This window comes from Girardinichthys multiradiatus, chromosome 19, assembly GCF_021462225.1.
Source record: "Girardinichthys multiradiatus isolate DD_20200921_A chromosome 19, DD_fGirMul_XY1, whole genome shotgun sequence".
In the NCBI taxonomy this organism is placed as follows: domain Eukaryota; kingdom Metazoa; phylum Chordata; class Actinopteri; order Cyprinodontiformes; family Goodeidae; genus Girardinichthys; species Girardinichthys multiradiatus.
The window spans coordinates 39,882,222-39,899,245 of NC_061811.1; the positions used below are offsets into that span (position 1 = coordinate 39,882,222).

General features: G+C 43.0%; 1 protein-coding gene across 3 annotated transcripts in view; it reads left to right on the forward strand.

Moving 5' to 3' along the window:
* The window catches only part of akap6 (A kinase (PRKA) anchor protein 6), a 490,689-nt gene that overhangs the window by 102,507 nt on the left and 371,158 nt on the right, over positions 1-17,024 (forward strand). For all 3 annotated transcript variants that reach the window (XM_047392958.1, XM_047392960.1, XM_047392959.1), the window contains one exon: positions 6,295-6,417. In XM_047392958.1, coding sequence (XP_047248914.1) covers positions 6,295-6,417 — 123 coding nt within the window. The remainder of the gene's footprint in view (positions 1-6,294; positions 6,418-17,024) is intronic.

Here is a 17,024-nt window from a genome sequence, read left to right on the forward strand (position 1 = left end):
TCATCCAACCCCGAAGCCCTGCCACCGCACAGCTTTTTAACCACCTCGTTGACTTCAGCCCGGGGTTATGAAAGAGTCCAACCCCAAGTCCTCAGCCTCTGTTTCCACCAGGGAATGCGTGATGGCAGGATTGAGGAGATCCTCGAAGTACTCCTTCCACCGCCCGATAATGTCCCCAGTCGAGGTCAGCAGTTCCCCACCCCCACTGTAAACAGTGTTGGCGAAGCACTGCTTCCCCCTCCTGAGGCGCCGGATGGTTTGCCAGAATCGCGTCAGGGCCAACTGGTAGTCCTTCTCCATGGCCTCACCGATCTCCTCCCGGGTCCGAGTTTTTGCCTCTGCCACTGCCCAGGCCGCGGCATGGTTGGCCCCATGGTACCCGACAGCCGCCTCAGGAGTCCCACAAGCCAACCACAGCCGATAGGACTCCTTCTTCAGCTTGACAGCGTCCCTTACTGCCGGTGTCCACCACCGGGTTCGGGGATTGCCGCCGCAACAGGCACCACAGACCTTACGGCTGCTGCTACGGGCGGCAGCATCGACAATAGATGCGGAGAACATGGTCCACTCGGACTCTATGTCTCCAACATCCCTCGGAATTTGGTCAAAGCTCTCCTGGAGGTGAGAGTTGAATACATCCCTGGCCAAGGGGTCTGCCAGACGTTCCCAGCAGACCCTCACTATGCGCTTGGGCCTGCCAAGTCTGTCCGGCTTTCTCCTCCCACAGCGGATCCAACTCACCACCAGGTGGTGATCAGTGGACAGCTCAGCCCCTCTCTTCACCCAAGTGTCCAAAACATGTGGCCAAAGGTCTAATGATACGACAACAAAGTCGATCATTGACCTCCTTTCTAGGGTATCCTGGTGCCAAGTGCACTGATGGACACCCTTATGTTTGAACATGGTGTTCATTATGGACAACGTGACTAGCACAGAAGTCCAATAACAAAACACCGCTCGAATTCAGATCGGGGAGGCCATTCCTCCCGATCACGCCTCTCCAGGTGTCACTGTCGTTTCCCATGTGGGCGTTGAAGTCCCCCAGCAGAACAATGGAGTCCCTGGGAGGGGCACTATCCAGCAACCCGGACAGGGACGCCAAGAATGCCGGGTACTCCGCACTACCACTCGGCCCGTAGGCTGAAATGATAGTCAGAGACCTCTCCCCAACCCGAAGGCGCAGGGATGCGACCCTCTCATCCACTGGGCTAGACGGCTGAGCTGGGGGGCGACAAGCAAACAAACCCCAGCCTGCCGCCTCTCCCCGTGGGCCACTCCAGAATAGAAGAGAGTCCAGCACGACTCGAGGAGATGGGTTCCAGAGGCCACGCTGTGCGTAGAGGCGAGCCCGACTATTTCTAGTGGATATCTCTCGACCTCCCGCACAAGCTCAGGCTCCTTCCCCCCCAGCGAGGTGACATTCCACATCCCTAGAGCCAGCCTAAGCATGCGGGGATCGGGCCGCCGAGGTCTCCACCTTCGTCTGCCATCCAATCCTCTTTGCACCGGTCCCTCACGGTTCCCCCTGCAGGTGGTGGGCCCACTGGGGGATGGCCTCGCGTTTCTCGTTCGGGCTTGGCCCGGCCGGGTCCCGCGAGGAGCAACCCAGCCTCCAGGTGCTCTCCGATGAGCCCCGATCCCAGGCCTGGCTCCAGGGTGGGACCCCGGCTCCGCCGTACTGGGCGACGTCACGTGCCTCGATTTTGTAGTTGTCATGAGGGGTTCTTGAACCGCTCTTTGTCTGACCCGTCACCTAGAGCCTGTTTGCCATGGGAGACCCTACCAGGGGCATTTAAGCCCCAGACAACATAGCCTCTAGGATCATTCGAGCACTCAAACCCCTCTACCACGTTAAGGTATACCTGTACAATGTTATACAGGTTTCTTCAAAGACCCGTTGGAGATGCTGGGCCTTCTCCTGTAATGGTCTGTCTTACAGCAGATCTGAGGAAGCCTCTGACTAAAGACTCTGTTGTTGTATGACAGTCTCATGAAGAGGATGTTCAGGGTTCTCCATAATGTTTGTCATTTTATGAAGAATCCTCCTTTGCACAATGATCTCCAATGGTTCCAGAGGATTCCCAGAACAGAGGCAGCCTTCTTTATTAGCTTGTTGAGGTTTTTTAAGTCCCTGGTTCTGATGCTGGTACCCCAGCAGCTCTGTCCCTTCTTGTAGACAGCTTCACAGTTGCATCTCCACTCCAGTCTGTTGTCCAGGTGAACACTGAGCTATTTATTTTCCTCCACCACCTCCACTTCTTCTCCCATGAAGGAAATAGTGTTGACCCATTCCTGTTTCTCTTCAAATTTACAATCATCTCCTTTGTTTTATTCACGTTCAAGATGAGATGATTGTTTCTACATCATGCCACTAAGTGATCCACCAACTCCCTGTACTTTACTTCTTGTCCATCTCTGATACACCCTACGACAGAATCATCTGAGTTTTTCTGCAGATGACAGGAGTCTGTCTTGTACTGTAAGTCTGAGGTGTACAGAGTGAAGAGGAATGGTGAGAGTACAGTCCCCTGTGGTGTTCCTGTGCTGCTGACTGGTTAGACACAAAACCCTCCAGTCTCACAAACTGTGGTCTGTTTGTCAGGTGGTCTTTGATCCAGGAGATCGTTGAGGCCTCCACCTGAGTCTTGTGGAGTTTCTGACTAAGCAAATCAGGTTGAATTGTGTTAAATGCACTGGAGAAATCAAAGACCACGATGCGCACTGTGCTGCTGGCTTTTGCCAGATGACAGTGGGTTTGTTGAAGCAGGTGTATGATGGCATATTCAATGCCAACACCACAGCTATAAGCAAACTGAAGGGAGTCCTGATAGTTTATTGTTTGCCTACTCGGGTGGGCCAACAGGAGTCTCTCTGGGACTTTCATTTGTTAGGGATATCAGGGCAACAGGTCTATAGTTATTGAGGACTGATGGGTGAGTTTTCTCTGGTACCTTAACAAGACAGGAGATCTTTCCCGACACTGGAACCTTCTTCTGGGCCAGGCTAAGGTTGAAGAGGGGCTGCAGAATCCCACAGAGTTACTCTGCAATGGCCTTCAGGACTCTAGGGCGGACATGATCTGGACCTACAGCCTTATTCCGGTTCAGTCTTTCCAGTTGGATATTTACCAGATTTCTTAAGACACACAGGTGGAAGGGGAAGGCAAAGGAAGCATCAGCATCTTCTGATTTGGTTGAAGACAAACATGTAGCAGCATAACAGTCCATGTTTGAAGTGAAAGATTCAACATTTCAGGTGTGACAGGGAACCTATGGGTCAAAGGAGGGTTTGTTTGGCTGTGGGTGGGAAAGAAGGATGCTGAGATTGTTTCTGAACTGAACCTATTGAAGAATGTGTATGGTTCATTGGCTCTGTCCAGACAAACATCTGTCTGATTGTCCTTCTGCTTGAAGCCTGTGATTGTCTTCATCCTTGACCACACATTTCTGATATTATTTTGCTGGAGCTTGTTATCCATGTTCTTTTTGAACGCCTCCTTGCTGTGTCTTGTCTTGACTTTAAGTTGCTTCTGTATACTCCTCAATAATTCCCTGTCTCTCTGAAGGCTCTTTTTTTGTTAAGCAGGTTTGTTTTTGGGGAGGCATCTCACCATTCTGGTGGGGATGGTGTTCCCACACAGAAGTTTATCTAGTTGGTCACACAGTCAGTCATGTTATTGATGTCCTCTCCATGTGGTTGGCACAGTGCGTCCCAGTCTGTAGACTCAAAACAACCTTGCATGGCTTTTTTCAGCTTCTTGTGACCATCTTCTCATAGTTGTCTTAATTACAGGTTGCCTCTGAACAAGGGGCTTATATTTTTTTAGTAAAGAAAAAAAAGTATATGATCTGATTTGCCTAGAGGAGGTCTTGCTTTAGAGATGAATGAGTTCTTGACATTTGCATAAAACAAATCCAACGTATTGTTTTCTCCGGTAGAGCAGCTGACAAACTGTTGAAATGCCGGAAGTGTAGCAGAGAGTGAAGCATGGCTAAAACCCTCTGGGCTGCAAAAACAACATTTCACAATAACATGTCCTGGATTACACCATCTGTTGTTCACAAGTACTGCTAGTCCACCTCTTTTGTTTTTGCCGCTCCTCTTTAAATCTCTGTCTGCTTGTATGGTCAGAAAGCCAGGGAGAGAGACGCAGGAGTCAGGCAGATGATCCATGCCTCTGTGAAATACATAATACTGCATTCCTGATACGCTGGCTGGGTCATTTTCTGGGCTTGGAGTACATCCAACTTGTTTCCCAATAATCTTACTTTGCCAAACATAATAGATGGAAGAAATGGTCTGAAATTCCTCCTTCTCTCTTGTCTCTTTGCTCCTGCCCTGCATTCACGGTGCCTCCTTTTCAACTCAACAGGGATTTGGGGTTGTAGTTAAAGTATTATTTGAGCTTGTGAGATATTAATCAGCTGCTCCGGGTTGTAAAAAAAACCCACCTTGTTGCTATAGTTATGCATCATTACAAATGTACAAAAGTTAAAATGTATCAGCAAAAATCCTTCCAGCTGCACAGCATCCGATACCGAAGAGCATAATCGACCAAAAACATATATTTTTATCCACCAAAGAAGGATTAGAGTTCTTAAAAAGAATATATCAGAGCTACTCCAATATGCTGTTACCTTGAGTGGCGCAAGTCTAGAAAATCAAATTGTACAATGCAAAAGTTTAATTGTTTACAGTGAGATTGAACTGATATCCTTACAGATTTATTTGTTATTATTCATTTATTTGGCATGTACAAATACACTCAACATTGCTTCATAAAGAAGAACAGGTTTCTAGCAATAGCTGATTTGCAACCACTGTCCCTGCAGATTTTTGCATATAAATTCGACCTATCTTGTGAAATGCCTTAAGAAAAGTTGTGAATTGGTGCCCAAGAATAATTTACTTTATATGTAAATAAAATTAATTGACTTAAAAGTTATGGAGGAATCTATGGCAGATTAGAAGATGGTGAATGTCCTTTTGGTAAATATTCAACTTACTTGTGTTGAAGAGCACATACAGCCTTTAAAACTACTCCTGAAGCATAGCTGAACTTCCAGGGAATCTTCTTAGTTATTCTTTATGTTTAAGATATAATCTCAAATTTAATCTCAAATTTTGGAATGAAAATGTCCATCCAGATGGTTACTTCTCTATTAGTATTGATCGTCAGACATGTAAAATCGATTAGATAACTCTGATTTAGTAAGTTTATAAGGTTAAGTGTTCCAAGAGGTATGCACTTGTTCTACTTATATCAGCCTTAAATGTTGCCTCGTTACCTTTAGGTGGTAAATTATGAATCACCTCTGTCATAAATGCTCATTATAGCCAGCAGATGGCAGTAACACTTCACTAAGCAGCAAGCTGTTTTTCCCCTCTCAGCCAGTTTTCACATCTGCATGTTGTTTTTATGTCTGTCAGTATTCTCATGTGAAGGGCAACCTATCACACTTGTTGTAACTCTCCATCTCTTTGAACTTTGTCTGTCTACATGTATCTTTCTCTTATTCCAATGACCCCTCCCATTTTTAATTCTCTTCTCTTCTCGCTGTAGCCTCTCCTAGGTGTTTTTCTTTCTTGGCTCCTTATTTCATATTCCTTATTCCTCTTCATTAGTATTTCACTAACTCCAGAGGATTCTGTCAGGGTCTCCTTGAACACAGTGCAAAGTACTGCTCAATGAAATAGCTGTGTGGTGGGTTTGGGAAAGGAAAACAACCTATAATAACAATAGAAGATGTGGGTTTTAGTGTAAAAAAACAATCAAACCTCTAAAAGTCACATTCACCCTCACAACGCACATACATTCACACACCGATGGGTAGGCAACTTCTGGTTGAATGCCTTGCCCAAGGGCACATCAACGTGTGGCAGAGCAGGAAGCTGAAATTGAACCCTCAACCTTTGTTTGCAAGATATCCAGAGCAATAAGAAAAAACAGCCTTGAATTCTGTTCTTCTTTTATTCCTACTTGTTTGCCTTTTTTGTTTTGTATTTTCACTATCTTTCCACAGTTGTCCTAGTTGTCTATGTTAATTGTCAGTTTTAATCTGTCAGTTTTTCTCTCCTCCTCTCCCATATTATTTTTTACACTGTGACTACTAATTTTCTTCCCACCATTATTATTATTATTATTATTATTATTATTTTGTGTCCTGAACTCATTGTATTCTTCTTTACACGTCTAAATGATGTTTAAGTGTCAAGTTGTTTTATGTCTCATATTTATTACTGTTAGTTTTGCAAGTTTCAGGTAAGTTCTCTCTCTGTATTCCCTGTCCCCAGTGTTTTGTGCAGAAGTTGGACTGGTTCATCTCATGGTTGCAAGAGGCGCTAGACAGCACTGAAAACTGGACACAGCCCAGGCAGGACTTGGAGAGCCTTAGGGTTTACTTGGACACTCACCTGGTAAGAGGACACATGCTAGCGTGTTGGAATGTATTTTTCCTCTTAAATGGACATTCAATAATAGGACCACATTTTCTTTTACTTTCTTCTTATTTTGAATCCTGAGATTCAATTAATCTCCCCTATCTTCTAAAAACCTTGTCATGTTTAATTTTTGTTGTTCTTAAAATGCAACATATGGTCAAATCTCCTTCTACTCTTGAATACAAATGGTACTCGCCTCTTCACAGGCATATCTGTTTATATATATTATGCACAGATTTATACACATATAATGCATGGGTATAGATGCATTGCTGTGTGTCCTGACAAGTACAAGATTTTTCTTTGGTTGGCAAAAGAGCCCCACTGCCGTATTACAGTTTTTCTCAATTGCTAAAACAATAAACCCTATCGTCTGTACCAACTGCTCAATTGTCTGAACCCACTAATTGAATCAGTCACTCTTTTGGCAAAACCATAGGCACTTTCATCTGTTTAGACACAACTTGCCAGCACATTTTCATCGCGATGCACCTGTGTTGCATGATGGTGAGCACATGTGGCAAAAGTGAAACACAGTTAAAGCACAGGTGTCAACGACTGAACACAACTAAAAGTTGATCACACTTGTGGCCAATGAAAAGGAAACATACATAAACCAGTATAGAGAGCACTGGTTTGTGACTCACTACAATGGATAGAAATCTGAGAGGCGGAGTTCATGTAATAGATGGTCGAGGTGGTCAAGGTGGTCATCGAAGACAAAGAACAGTAATATCTGATGAAATCAGAGCTACTGTGATTGACAATGTTTTAATCCATGGTATGAGCATGAGGGAAGCCGGACAAAGGTGACAACCAAACATCACTAAATTCACTGTGTCCACCTTAATCCGAAGATTTAAAGAAGAGAACAGGTAATCACCTTTTTGACATTATACTATGTAAATGTTGACAGCAGTTACTGTATAACTATACTATATACTGTACCACAGTATACTGTAAGTAAATATATGTTTCAGTACATCACTGTGCCAATGTACTGTAGTATTGTAAGGGAGGGTGTAAGGATTATGATTACTGATTACTTAATATTTATCAAAGATTATAATTAAAAATCATAATTTAGGAAAATAATTTCTTAACCAAAAATCATTACTTATAATTAAAAATCAGAGATGTCCTCTGGTGTTGTGATTATGGGCTCAAAGCTCTTAATAATTACAATTAGCTATTCATCATCAATAATTTATAAGTTATTAACCAGAACCACAAAATGTCACTGTTTATTTAACCGCTTCACCGTAGGTGGGGGAACTTCGACCGTGTTTTTAAGGATAAATCACAGTACCAATCAGCAGGACAAGGAACACCTGTCACCTCTAAACAAATGACTAAACAAAGTGAATAGCAGGCAAAACAAAACAGAAACTCCCAGACCCTGACATCATCCCCCCCTCAACGGCCGCCACCTGGCGGCCCAGAAGAAGTAAAAAGCAGGGAAGACTGATAGTTGGTGATGAGAGATGGGTCACAGATGAAGGACCCAAGAACGGTCCTCCGGACCATAGCCTTTCCAGTCAACAAGATACTGCCAGCCACAACCCCTCCGACTTGAGTCCACAATCCGTCGAACCCTATAGACTGGGTGCCCCAAGTGGTCCCGAAGGGTGGAGGGGGTTTGGCCGGAAGGCAAGAAGAGCTGGTCCTGACGGGCTGAATTTGGGAGACGTGAAATGTGGGGTGGATACGAAGGCTAGAAGGAAGACGAAGGCGGACAGCAGTGGGACTGACCACAAACTCAATTTCAGAAGATCCGATGAAATGGGGCGAAAGCTTCCTGGACCTGGACTTGAGGGGGACGTCTTGAGAGAAAAGCCAGACTGTTTGACCGGGGGGATATTCAGGAGCGGGCCTACTCCTCCTATCAGAAAATCTTCTATTCTGTTCTGCAGTGCGGTAAGGAGCTTGAATGGTCGACTCTCAGATGTTCTTGCAGCGGCGGATGTGATGACGGACTGAGGTGACTGCAATTTCTTTCTCGTCGGACGAAAAATGGGGTGGTTGATAACAGATGGAAACTTCGAAGGATGAGAAGTCGGTGGCAGAGGATTTGTGTGAGTTGTGGGCATATTCAAAGCATGGAATAAATGAACACCAGTCTGTTGGGCTGGTGGATGTGAGGCATCTGAGAGTTGACTCCAATAGCTGGTTCATCCTTTTGATTTGTCCGTTTAATGGGGATGGTAGCCAGAGGTTAAAGATACTTTAGCTCCAAGAGCTAAGCAAAACTGTTTCCATACCTTAGAGACGAACTGGGGTCCTTGTCTGAAAGTATGTCCTGGGGTATGCCATGCAGGTGGAAAACGTGCTTGGTGAGTAATTTAGCTGTTTGGAGGGTGGATGGTAGCTTTCTTAAAGGAACGAGATGCCAGGCTTTAGAGAAACGATTAACTATTGTTAAAATGGTGGTCATACCTTGCGAAGCAGGGAGGCTAGTCACAAAGCCGAGGGCGATATGCGACCAGGGTCGTCTAGGAATGCTTAGGGGCTAGAGAAGACCAGAAGGTGGTTGATTACAGGACTTGTTTCTAGCGCAGATAGTGCAGACTTGAATATATTCCTTAACATCTGCATATGCAAGGATGGCCACCAAAACCTTCTTGAGATTAACGCAATGGTCCTGCTGACCCCGGGATGGGTGGAGAACTTAGAAGCGTGGAACCGGTGAATGAGTTGAATGGCTAAGAGTTCTCTGTTACCCCACATCATAGTTTCATTCAGTGTTGCTGAGTCTGTGGGAAAAAATGCACAAGGTTGTAGTTTTCCATCTGTTTGAGAATTCTGGGAGAGAACTGCCTCCACTCCTGTGTCAGAGGCATCTACCTCCAAAATGACCTGTTTGGAGGGGTCAGGATGAACCTGGATGGGAGCCTGAGAGAACGTTTCCTTTAAGGCTAGGAATGCTGTATTTGCTTCCTGTGTCCAGGTGAATGTGGTCTTGGAGGAGGTAGTACGGCAGTAAAGGGGAGCGGCTGTCTGGCTGTAGTTCCTTATAAACCTTCTATAAAAGTTCGCAAACCCTAGGAAACGTTGCAATTGTTTGCGAGAATCCGGTACCAGCCATTCGAGGACTGCCTGATCTTTGCTGGGCCCGAGCGAACCTGTCCACCCTCTAGAACAAAACCCAAAAACGTAACTGAAGATTGGTGAAACTGACACTTTTCGGCTTTCACAAAGAGTCGGTTTTCTAAAAGTCGTTGAGGGACTTGGCAAACATGGAGCTTATGCCACTCAATGTTCCTTGAATAAATTAAAATGTCATCAAGGTACACAAAAACAAAAACATTCAGAAAATCCCTGAGGATGTCATTGACAAATGTCTGAAAGACTGCCGGCGCATTACAAAGGCCGAACGGCATCACTAAATACTCAAATGTGCAAGGGGTGTCTTGAAAGCCGTTTTCCACTCATCCCCATGGCGGATTCTAACTAGGTGATAGCCGTTTCTGAGATCCAATTTGGTGAAAACGGTTGCACCATGAACTGGTTCGAAGGCTGAGGTGATAAGAGGTTATTTTTAACTGTGATCTGGTTTAAGGCCCTATAATCGATGCAAGGACGGAGAGACCCATCATTCTTACCTACATAGAAAAATCCACCTCTTAGAGGAGAAGAGGAGTGGTGAGTTATACCTGCCGCTAGTGACTCTTTGATATATTTTTCCATAGCTCGTTGTTTGGGTTACGAGATGTTATAGAGCCTACTAGAAGGTAGAGAGAGCTCTGGAAGTAGGTCTATGGCGCAATCGTATGGTCTGTGAGGAGGCAAAGAGAGGGCTTTGGTCTTACTAAAGGTTACTATAGGTCATGATACTCAGAGGGAACTTGCGAGAGATCTGGAAAATCATCCTCCTCATTACCCAAGTCAGGAGGGCTTAGAAAAACCGCTGACTGGAAGCAGGAGGAGAGGCAATTGGTGGACCATGACTCCACCCAACTCTTGGACCAGTGGGGGTTGTGTTTCTGTAACCATGGAAAACCTGACACTAGCGAGTTCAGAGAGAATGGGAATTAAAAAAATGAGATCTCCCGGTGGTTACCAGAAAGCACAAGTTCTAAAGGTTTAGTACGATGGGTTATTTCCCGAAGCTTTTGCCCGTCTAAAGCTAAAACTAAATAGGGTGAGGAAAGAGGCTCCACCTCAATCTGAGCACATTTAACTAATCCCTGATCGATGAGATTCTGTTTGCTACCTGAATCGATCAGGGCAGACAAGTTCTGGGTATACTGGTTAAAAATTGAGGTAGGGAGGCTAAATCTGGGGGTTCCGAGAGGAATATTATGGTCCGTCAGCCCCCCTTCTATAGCTGGCGGACCCTGTCTTTTGGTCCCACGGGACAGGCGGGACAAGCAGCTATGAACTGATCTGAGGAGCCACAGGAAAAACATAGGTTAGCCTGCCTGCGTTTCTGCCTTTCTTCAGGTGAGAGGCGAGTACGCCCCACCTGCATGGATTCGGGTTCGGGAATGTGTGTCTTAGGTGGATGTCTGACGGCTTGGGAAACGTTACCAGGAAATTGGTGTCTAACATCATCATGCTCAATTCCTTCTTTCCCTCATTCTATTATCCACCCTTGTGACTAAGGCGAATAGTTCATTAAGAGTCCCCAGTTCATCTGAAAGAGCTAATACATCCTTTAAAGGCTCATTTAGAGACTGGAAAATGGCTGTCTTTAAATCCCAGCCGGAGGCAGCCGCTAAAGTGTCTAATTCAATCGAAAACTCAGATACAGGTCTGTTTCCTTGCCTTAACGACCATAAATGGCGAGCTGTGCTCGTTTGACCTGCCTCACAATGTTTGTCTAAATTATTGCTTAAAGTCTTTAAACATGCAACTGAACTGACTGCAGTTCGTGAATAGGGCTTCAGCCCATTTTAAAGCCTTGCCTGACAGTAACCCTAGAATAAAATATATTTTAATGTCATCATGATGGAAAGATTGTGGGGAGCGGTTGAACACAAGTGTACACTGAAGAAGGAAACACCCACAATTACCCACCTCTCTGGAAAATTTCTCCGGATTAGGGGAAATGATGTCACGGGAGTGAGAAAGTTGCTGTGAGAGGGTTCTCCTGAGAGGATCTGCTGGGTCTAGTTGGCCTGTGTGTTCTGTCATGATTCTAGGTACGGATCTGACCCACATGTAGAATACACTCAGGAACTTATAGATTTTAAGAGATTTATTTTTTCAAAGGGGAGATAGTGACGAGGGAACCAGGACCTGAGATCACCAACTGTACAGAGAAGGGGAGAACAGGTTAAGTCCAGAGTGATGATATGAGTATTTTACAAAGTAGTATACGATGCTTACAGGAGGAGATAACTGAACCGCCAGGGGGGAAAGAGAGATGTGGAGTCTGGAAGCTCAGGACTGTAGAAGGCTTTGGAGGTGGGTAATCCAAGGTAATGAGGAGCCTGGGGAGTCCTGTCCCGCTCTGCCTGAGAGCTTGTTGGAGGGTGGACAGAGTTCGCTTATGATTTGGTCCGGCTGATTGTGGAGTCAGGAAGCTGCCAGCTTGAAGTTTGTCCGGAGGAGATAACTGGAGACTTGTATCTTGATTCTGAAGGCTTCTTAACCAACAATCAGGAAAAACATTTAATCCAGAAGTCAGGAAGCAAACTGGAAACGAAGCCAGGACTTGAAGTGCTGGCAGCCTCCTGCTTAAATGCTACCAGTACCAATCAGCAGGACAAGGAACAGCTGTCACCTCTGCACCATGAGCTCATACGCCACCTATGGACTAAACAAAGTAAATAGCAGGCAAAACAAAGCAGAAACTCCCAGACCCAGATTTATTTATGATTAAACAGAGAAAATCAGATTTGTTTTTAGCTCTCGCCAAAATGTTCTTCTAACTGAACATTGCAAAATACCATGAATTATTTTTCCTTTTGAAATACTATGAGAAGCCTCAGATTGTATTCATCAAGATCTTGACCTTAACTGCTGTGAATTTGGACTGAATAAATTAAAGCATATTTGTTCTATTTGTTCCACAAATGTTTTAGTGGACAATGTGCCAGGCGAAGCTGGCAGCTTGGAACAATTTAGCAAATGTGCTGAAATTGTGCCAAATGTGTATTTTCACCTCATGAATGAGAATCCTGTCAAATAAAAGTGTCGATTTCCATTGTAGGACTCCTTCTGCATATGACATAGCCTTTAGGTCATGACATTTACCCAGTGTATCATCAAAATGTGCCATTGTGCACAGCATAAAATCAATATAATGAAAAGAAAATTGCAGAAGAACTAAATTGTATCCAACCTTTTGTCGAAGGAATCTTATTGAAAAAAATAATAATCCATGACAAACTGAGTAAACCAATATGCAAAAAAGAATAGTCAATGAAAAGCTATGTATACAACTGCGCAAAATAGACTTTTCAATAAAAAACAAGGACATTGCACATTCCCAATTCTTATAGATATGCAGAAGAACTATATATCGAGATACATATATACATATATATATATATGATAATGAGCTGAACCCCCCCCACACACACACACACCGCCCTTCCACACACATGTACATACATGTTTTTATATAATGGGGTTGTGGAAACCTAAGTCAATTTCCTTGTTTGTGCACACAAAGATGGCCAATAAAAACAAGATAGTGACTGTGATTCTGAATCAAACTCAAAACAAACAAGCTTGGAATCAGTCCCACACAAACAGCCATGCAGCCTCTTTTTTGTGGAGAAGAGGTGAGTGATTGTTCTACACCACAGTAGTTAAAGCTGTGTTGACGGCATTCACAGCTCAGTGCTACTCCAGTTCTTGTCACATGCTTTGACGCAGCAAAACCCTAATCCTATTGAGCTACTTGTAATTTAAAAAAGACCAGTCATATCCAATTTGGAGCATATAAGATCATGCATGTGTCATTTACAGCCAACAGTATGCAAGTGGCGAGATATCAATATTCACCATGCCCACATGTTTTAATGCAGAAAAAAGCTTCTGATGACTTTAGATGTCCAATGCCTTGAAAGTATATTGAGTCATTTTGAAGTCTGTAAGTCAAAAGCTGTAGGAGGAGTTCGCTCTGGAACGTGTGTAAACAAGAGAAAATGGCAGCTTTTATCCAAAATGGCCGACTTCCTGTGGGGTTTAGACGAAGGCTCCAAGATACTTTTTGTAGGTTCTACAAAGAAACAAATGTGTAGCGAAGTTCATAATCCTCAGTCAAAGCATGGCTTTGGGCTTTCTAGGGGATGCTGTGGTGGAATTAGGCCACACCCACCAAATATTTCTCTGGATATATTTTGGGGGCTGGACTAAGATTAATCATATTGAATTTGGTGTGAATCAGATTATATATGTGGAAACTAGAGCCAAACGTATGGCAAGTAAGACAAGAGGATCAGAGATGGATTCAACTGACTTTCTGTTGCCTTTGGGCATGGATTTGAGGATATCATTTGACCACATAGGATCCTTGGTCACCTAAAAGGGATCATACCAAGTTTGATATATCTCAGCCTTTCTATGTGAAAATTACAGTGTCTCAAAATTTTGGCAAAATGGGGAAGTGTGAGGCCTGGCCCCGCCCCTTCAGCATACTCAAAAGCGGATGATTTTGATAACTTTTAATCCCCTATGCCTTAAGTGCATACTGACCAAATTTAAAGCCAATGGTTTGTTATAGTTTGACATGTATTAAAAGTCAAAAATGGCCAAAAATGACCCTTTGACCTAAAATGGCCAACTTTCTTTTGGACTTTTTTTTCATGATTTGGAGGAATCTACCTATGTACCAAATTTTAACTCTCTATGACTTACCAGTTTCTCTATCTCAGTTTATGTGACGCTCTAAAGCCGTTTGGCCACAGCCATTTTCAATTTCATTAAAATTCTAAAATTTCAATAAAGGTTTCACTAGGTTAAGCTTAACAATTTTCAGTTAAGTTTGGTTTAGTTTTTGAATATGTTAATGCCTCCAAAAAGTCCCTTAATTTCAGAGAAAGAATAATAAAAGATCAAATTACAATAGGCCTTCGCAGTTATTTTGCCGTTCGGACCTAATTAGTAAAACATTGTTGAAATAGCAGACATGATAAATATGAAAATAAAAACACAGTAACTTATTCATGAGCTGTGCATCACTTCCAAAGCAAATCTTCATCATCCTCATCCTAATCAATGCAGCTGTCCAAAGAATATTACATTTCAATGTCACTTATCCAACAAATGTTATCCAAATCTTCAAAACTGGTCTTTTTCCTCTTCTGTGCCATTGTAAATGACTGAATTTCTTTAACTACAACTGGAAGCTAACAGAGCAGAGTGCAAGCTAGCTGCAGAGGACTGTGGTTTAGTGCATATCTCGCCACACTTGAAAATTACAGCACCAGAGAAGGTGCTAAAAACATGTAATACCTTGTGGGAAAGGGGAGGTTCTCTAGTTTGTAATGATACCAGACTTGGGGGGTTGTCTCAAAAAATAAGATATTTTCGGTAGCCTTTTTTTTTTTTTTACAGAATCAGCCATGTCTGAAGGACAATTAAATGTCATCATGTGTGTTTGAACTGCCATAAACCTAAAGTATTTGTGCAATCCTCATTTTGGGAATTGTTTTATGAACATTAAAGCCTTCTCTTGTGAGCATTGATCTAGTTTTAGAGATGCCCACCGGCTTTCACTAACAGGTGTATTATTTCATTAGATGGTGAAAGGTCTGGTTTCCAAGAACAACTGCTCCATTTTTTAAATGAGATTGTTGTAAAATAAAGTAAAATAAAATACAGTAAAAGGACATCATTTTTGTATTTATAGGCCATGCTGCATTGCTATTATACCAAGCTTGTATATTCATGTGCTCTTGACTGCTCTTGCTTGGGATGATTTATATATGTATTTATTTTGTTTGTTTATTTATTTATATTTTAGTGACAACAGCAGAATAAAAGCTCATTGGGAAAAATAAATAGCTCTTTAACCTCAATAAACAGAGTGGGGGAAAAAAATCTTGGTTTATTTTTCTAATGCCTTTTTTTCATATCAAGCCCAGAAAGGCAAGTGAAAAAATATATATTTTTGTCGCCTTAATTTTAAAGGTGTGTTTTTTTTAAAATACCTCTTCTTTTTAAATTCATTACGGTGGCCAAGCAGCACCACGGGGAGTGCTGCCTGATCTCGGGAGAACGTACTGTCATTCTACCTTCACTCGTTTGATTACAGGTAGCTGAATCTAAAAATTACTTCTTCTTTTGGTACCTTTAGCTGTTTTGTGTGATAATCGAATGTTTCTGAATGCCGTTGTGCTGCAACGCTTATTTTGAAGGACACTGTATGTCTCTACTGTCAGGAAGTAGAATATTTATTAGCTTGACAGCTTGAGCCTGAAACTCTCAACATAGTCTAAGTACACTATGATTATGGAAAACAATACTTAAATCTAGTGTCTATAAAAAAATCAATCAGAGCACCAAAGATTCCTCAAGAATTGCAGTCTGCTCTGTCCCTTCTTGTAGATGGCTTCACATTTGTATCTCCACTGTGTTGTCCAGGTGAACACTGGGGTATTTATACTCCTCCACCACCTCCACTTCTTTTCCCATGTTAGAAACAGCATTCGACCTATTCCTGTTTATCTTAAAATCTACAATCATCTCCTGTGTTTTATTCACATTCAAGATGAAATGATTGTTTCTACACCATGCCACAAAGTGGTCCACCAGTTCCCTGTAATTAGCTGTTTTACTTAGCATGGAGATCTTTCCTGGACATGGAGTTCAGTAGAGCTTCACAGGTTGTCACTGGACTCCTCTTCCACTTCTCTACAGGTCCTTCTCAAAATATTAGCATATTGTGATAAAGTTAATTATTTTCCATAATGTCATGATGAATATTTAACATTCATATATTTTAGATTCATTGCACACTAACTGAAATATTTCAGGTCTTTTATTGTCTTAATACAGATGATTGTGGCATACAGCTCATGAAAACCCAAAATTCCTATTTCACAAAATTAGCATATTTCATCCGACCAATAAAATAAAAGTGTTTTTAATACAAAAAACGTCAATCTTCAAATAATCATGTACAGTTATGCACTCAATACTTGGTCGGAAATCCTTTGGCAGAAATGACTGCTTCAAAGCAGCGTGGTATGGAGGCAATCAGCCTGTGGCACTGCTGAGGTCTTATGGAGGCCCAGGATGCTTCGATAGCGGCCTTTAGCTCATCCAGAGTGTTGGGTCTTGAGTCTCTCAACGTTCTCTTCACAATATCCCACAGATTCTCTATGGGGTTCAGGTCGGGAGAGTTGGCAAGCCAATTGAGCACAGTGATACCATGGTCAATAAACCATTTACCAGTGGTTTTGGCACTGTGAGCAGGTGCCAGGTCGTGCTGAAAAATGAAATCTTCATCTCCATAAAGCTTTTCAGCAGATGGAAGCATGAAGTGCTCCAAAATCTCCTGATAGCTAGCTGCATTGACCCTGCCCTTGATAAAACACAGTGGACCAACACCAGCAGCTGACACGGCACCCCAGACCATCACTGACTGTGGGTACTTGACACTGGACTTCTGGCATTTTGGCATT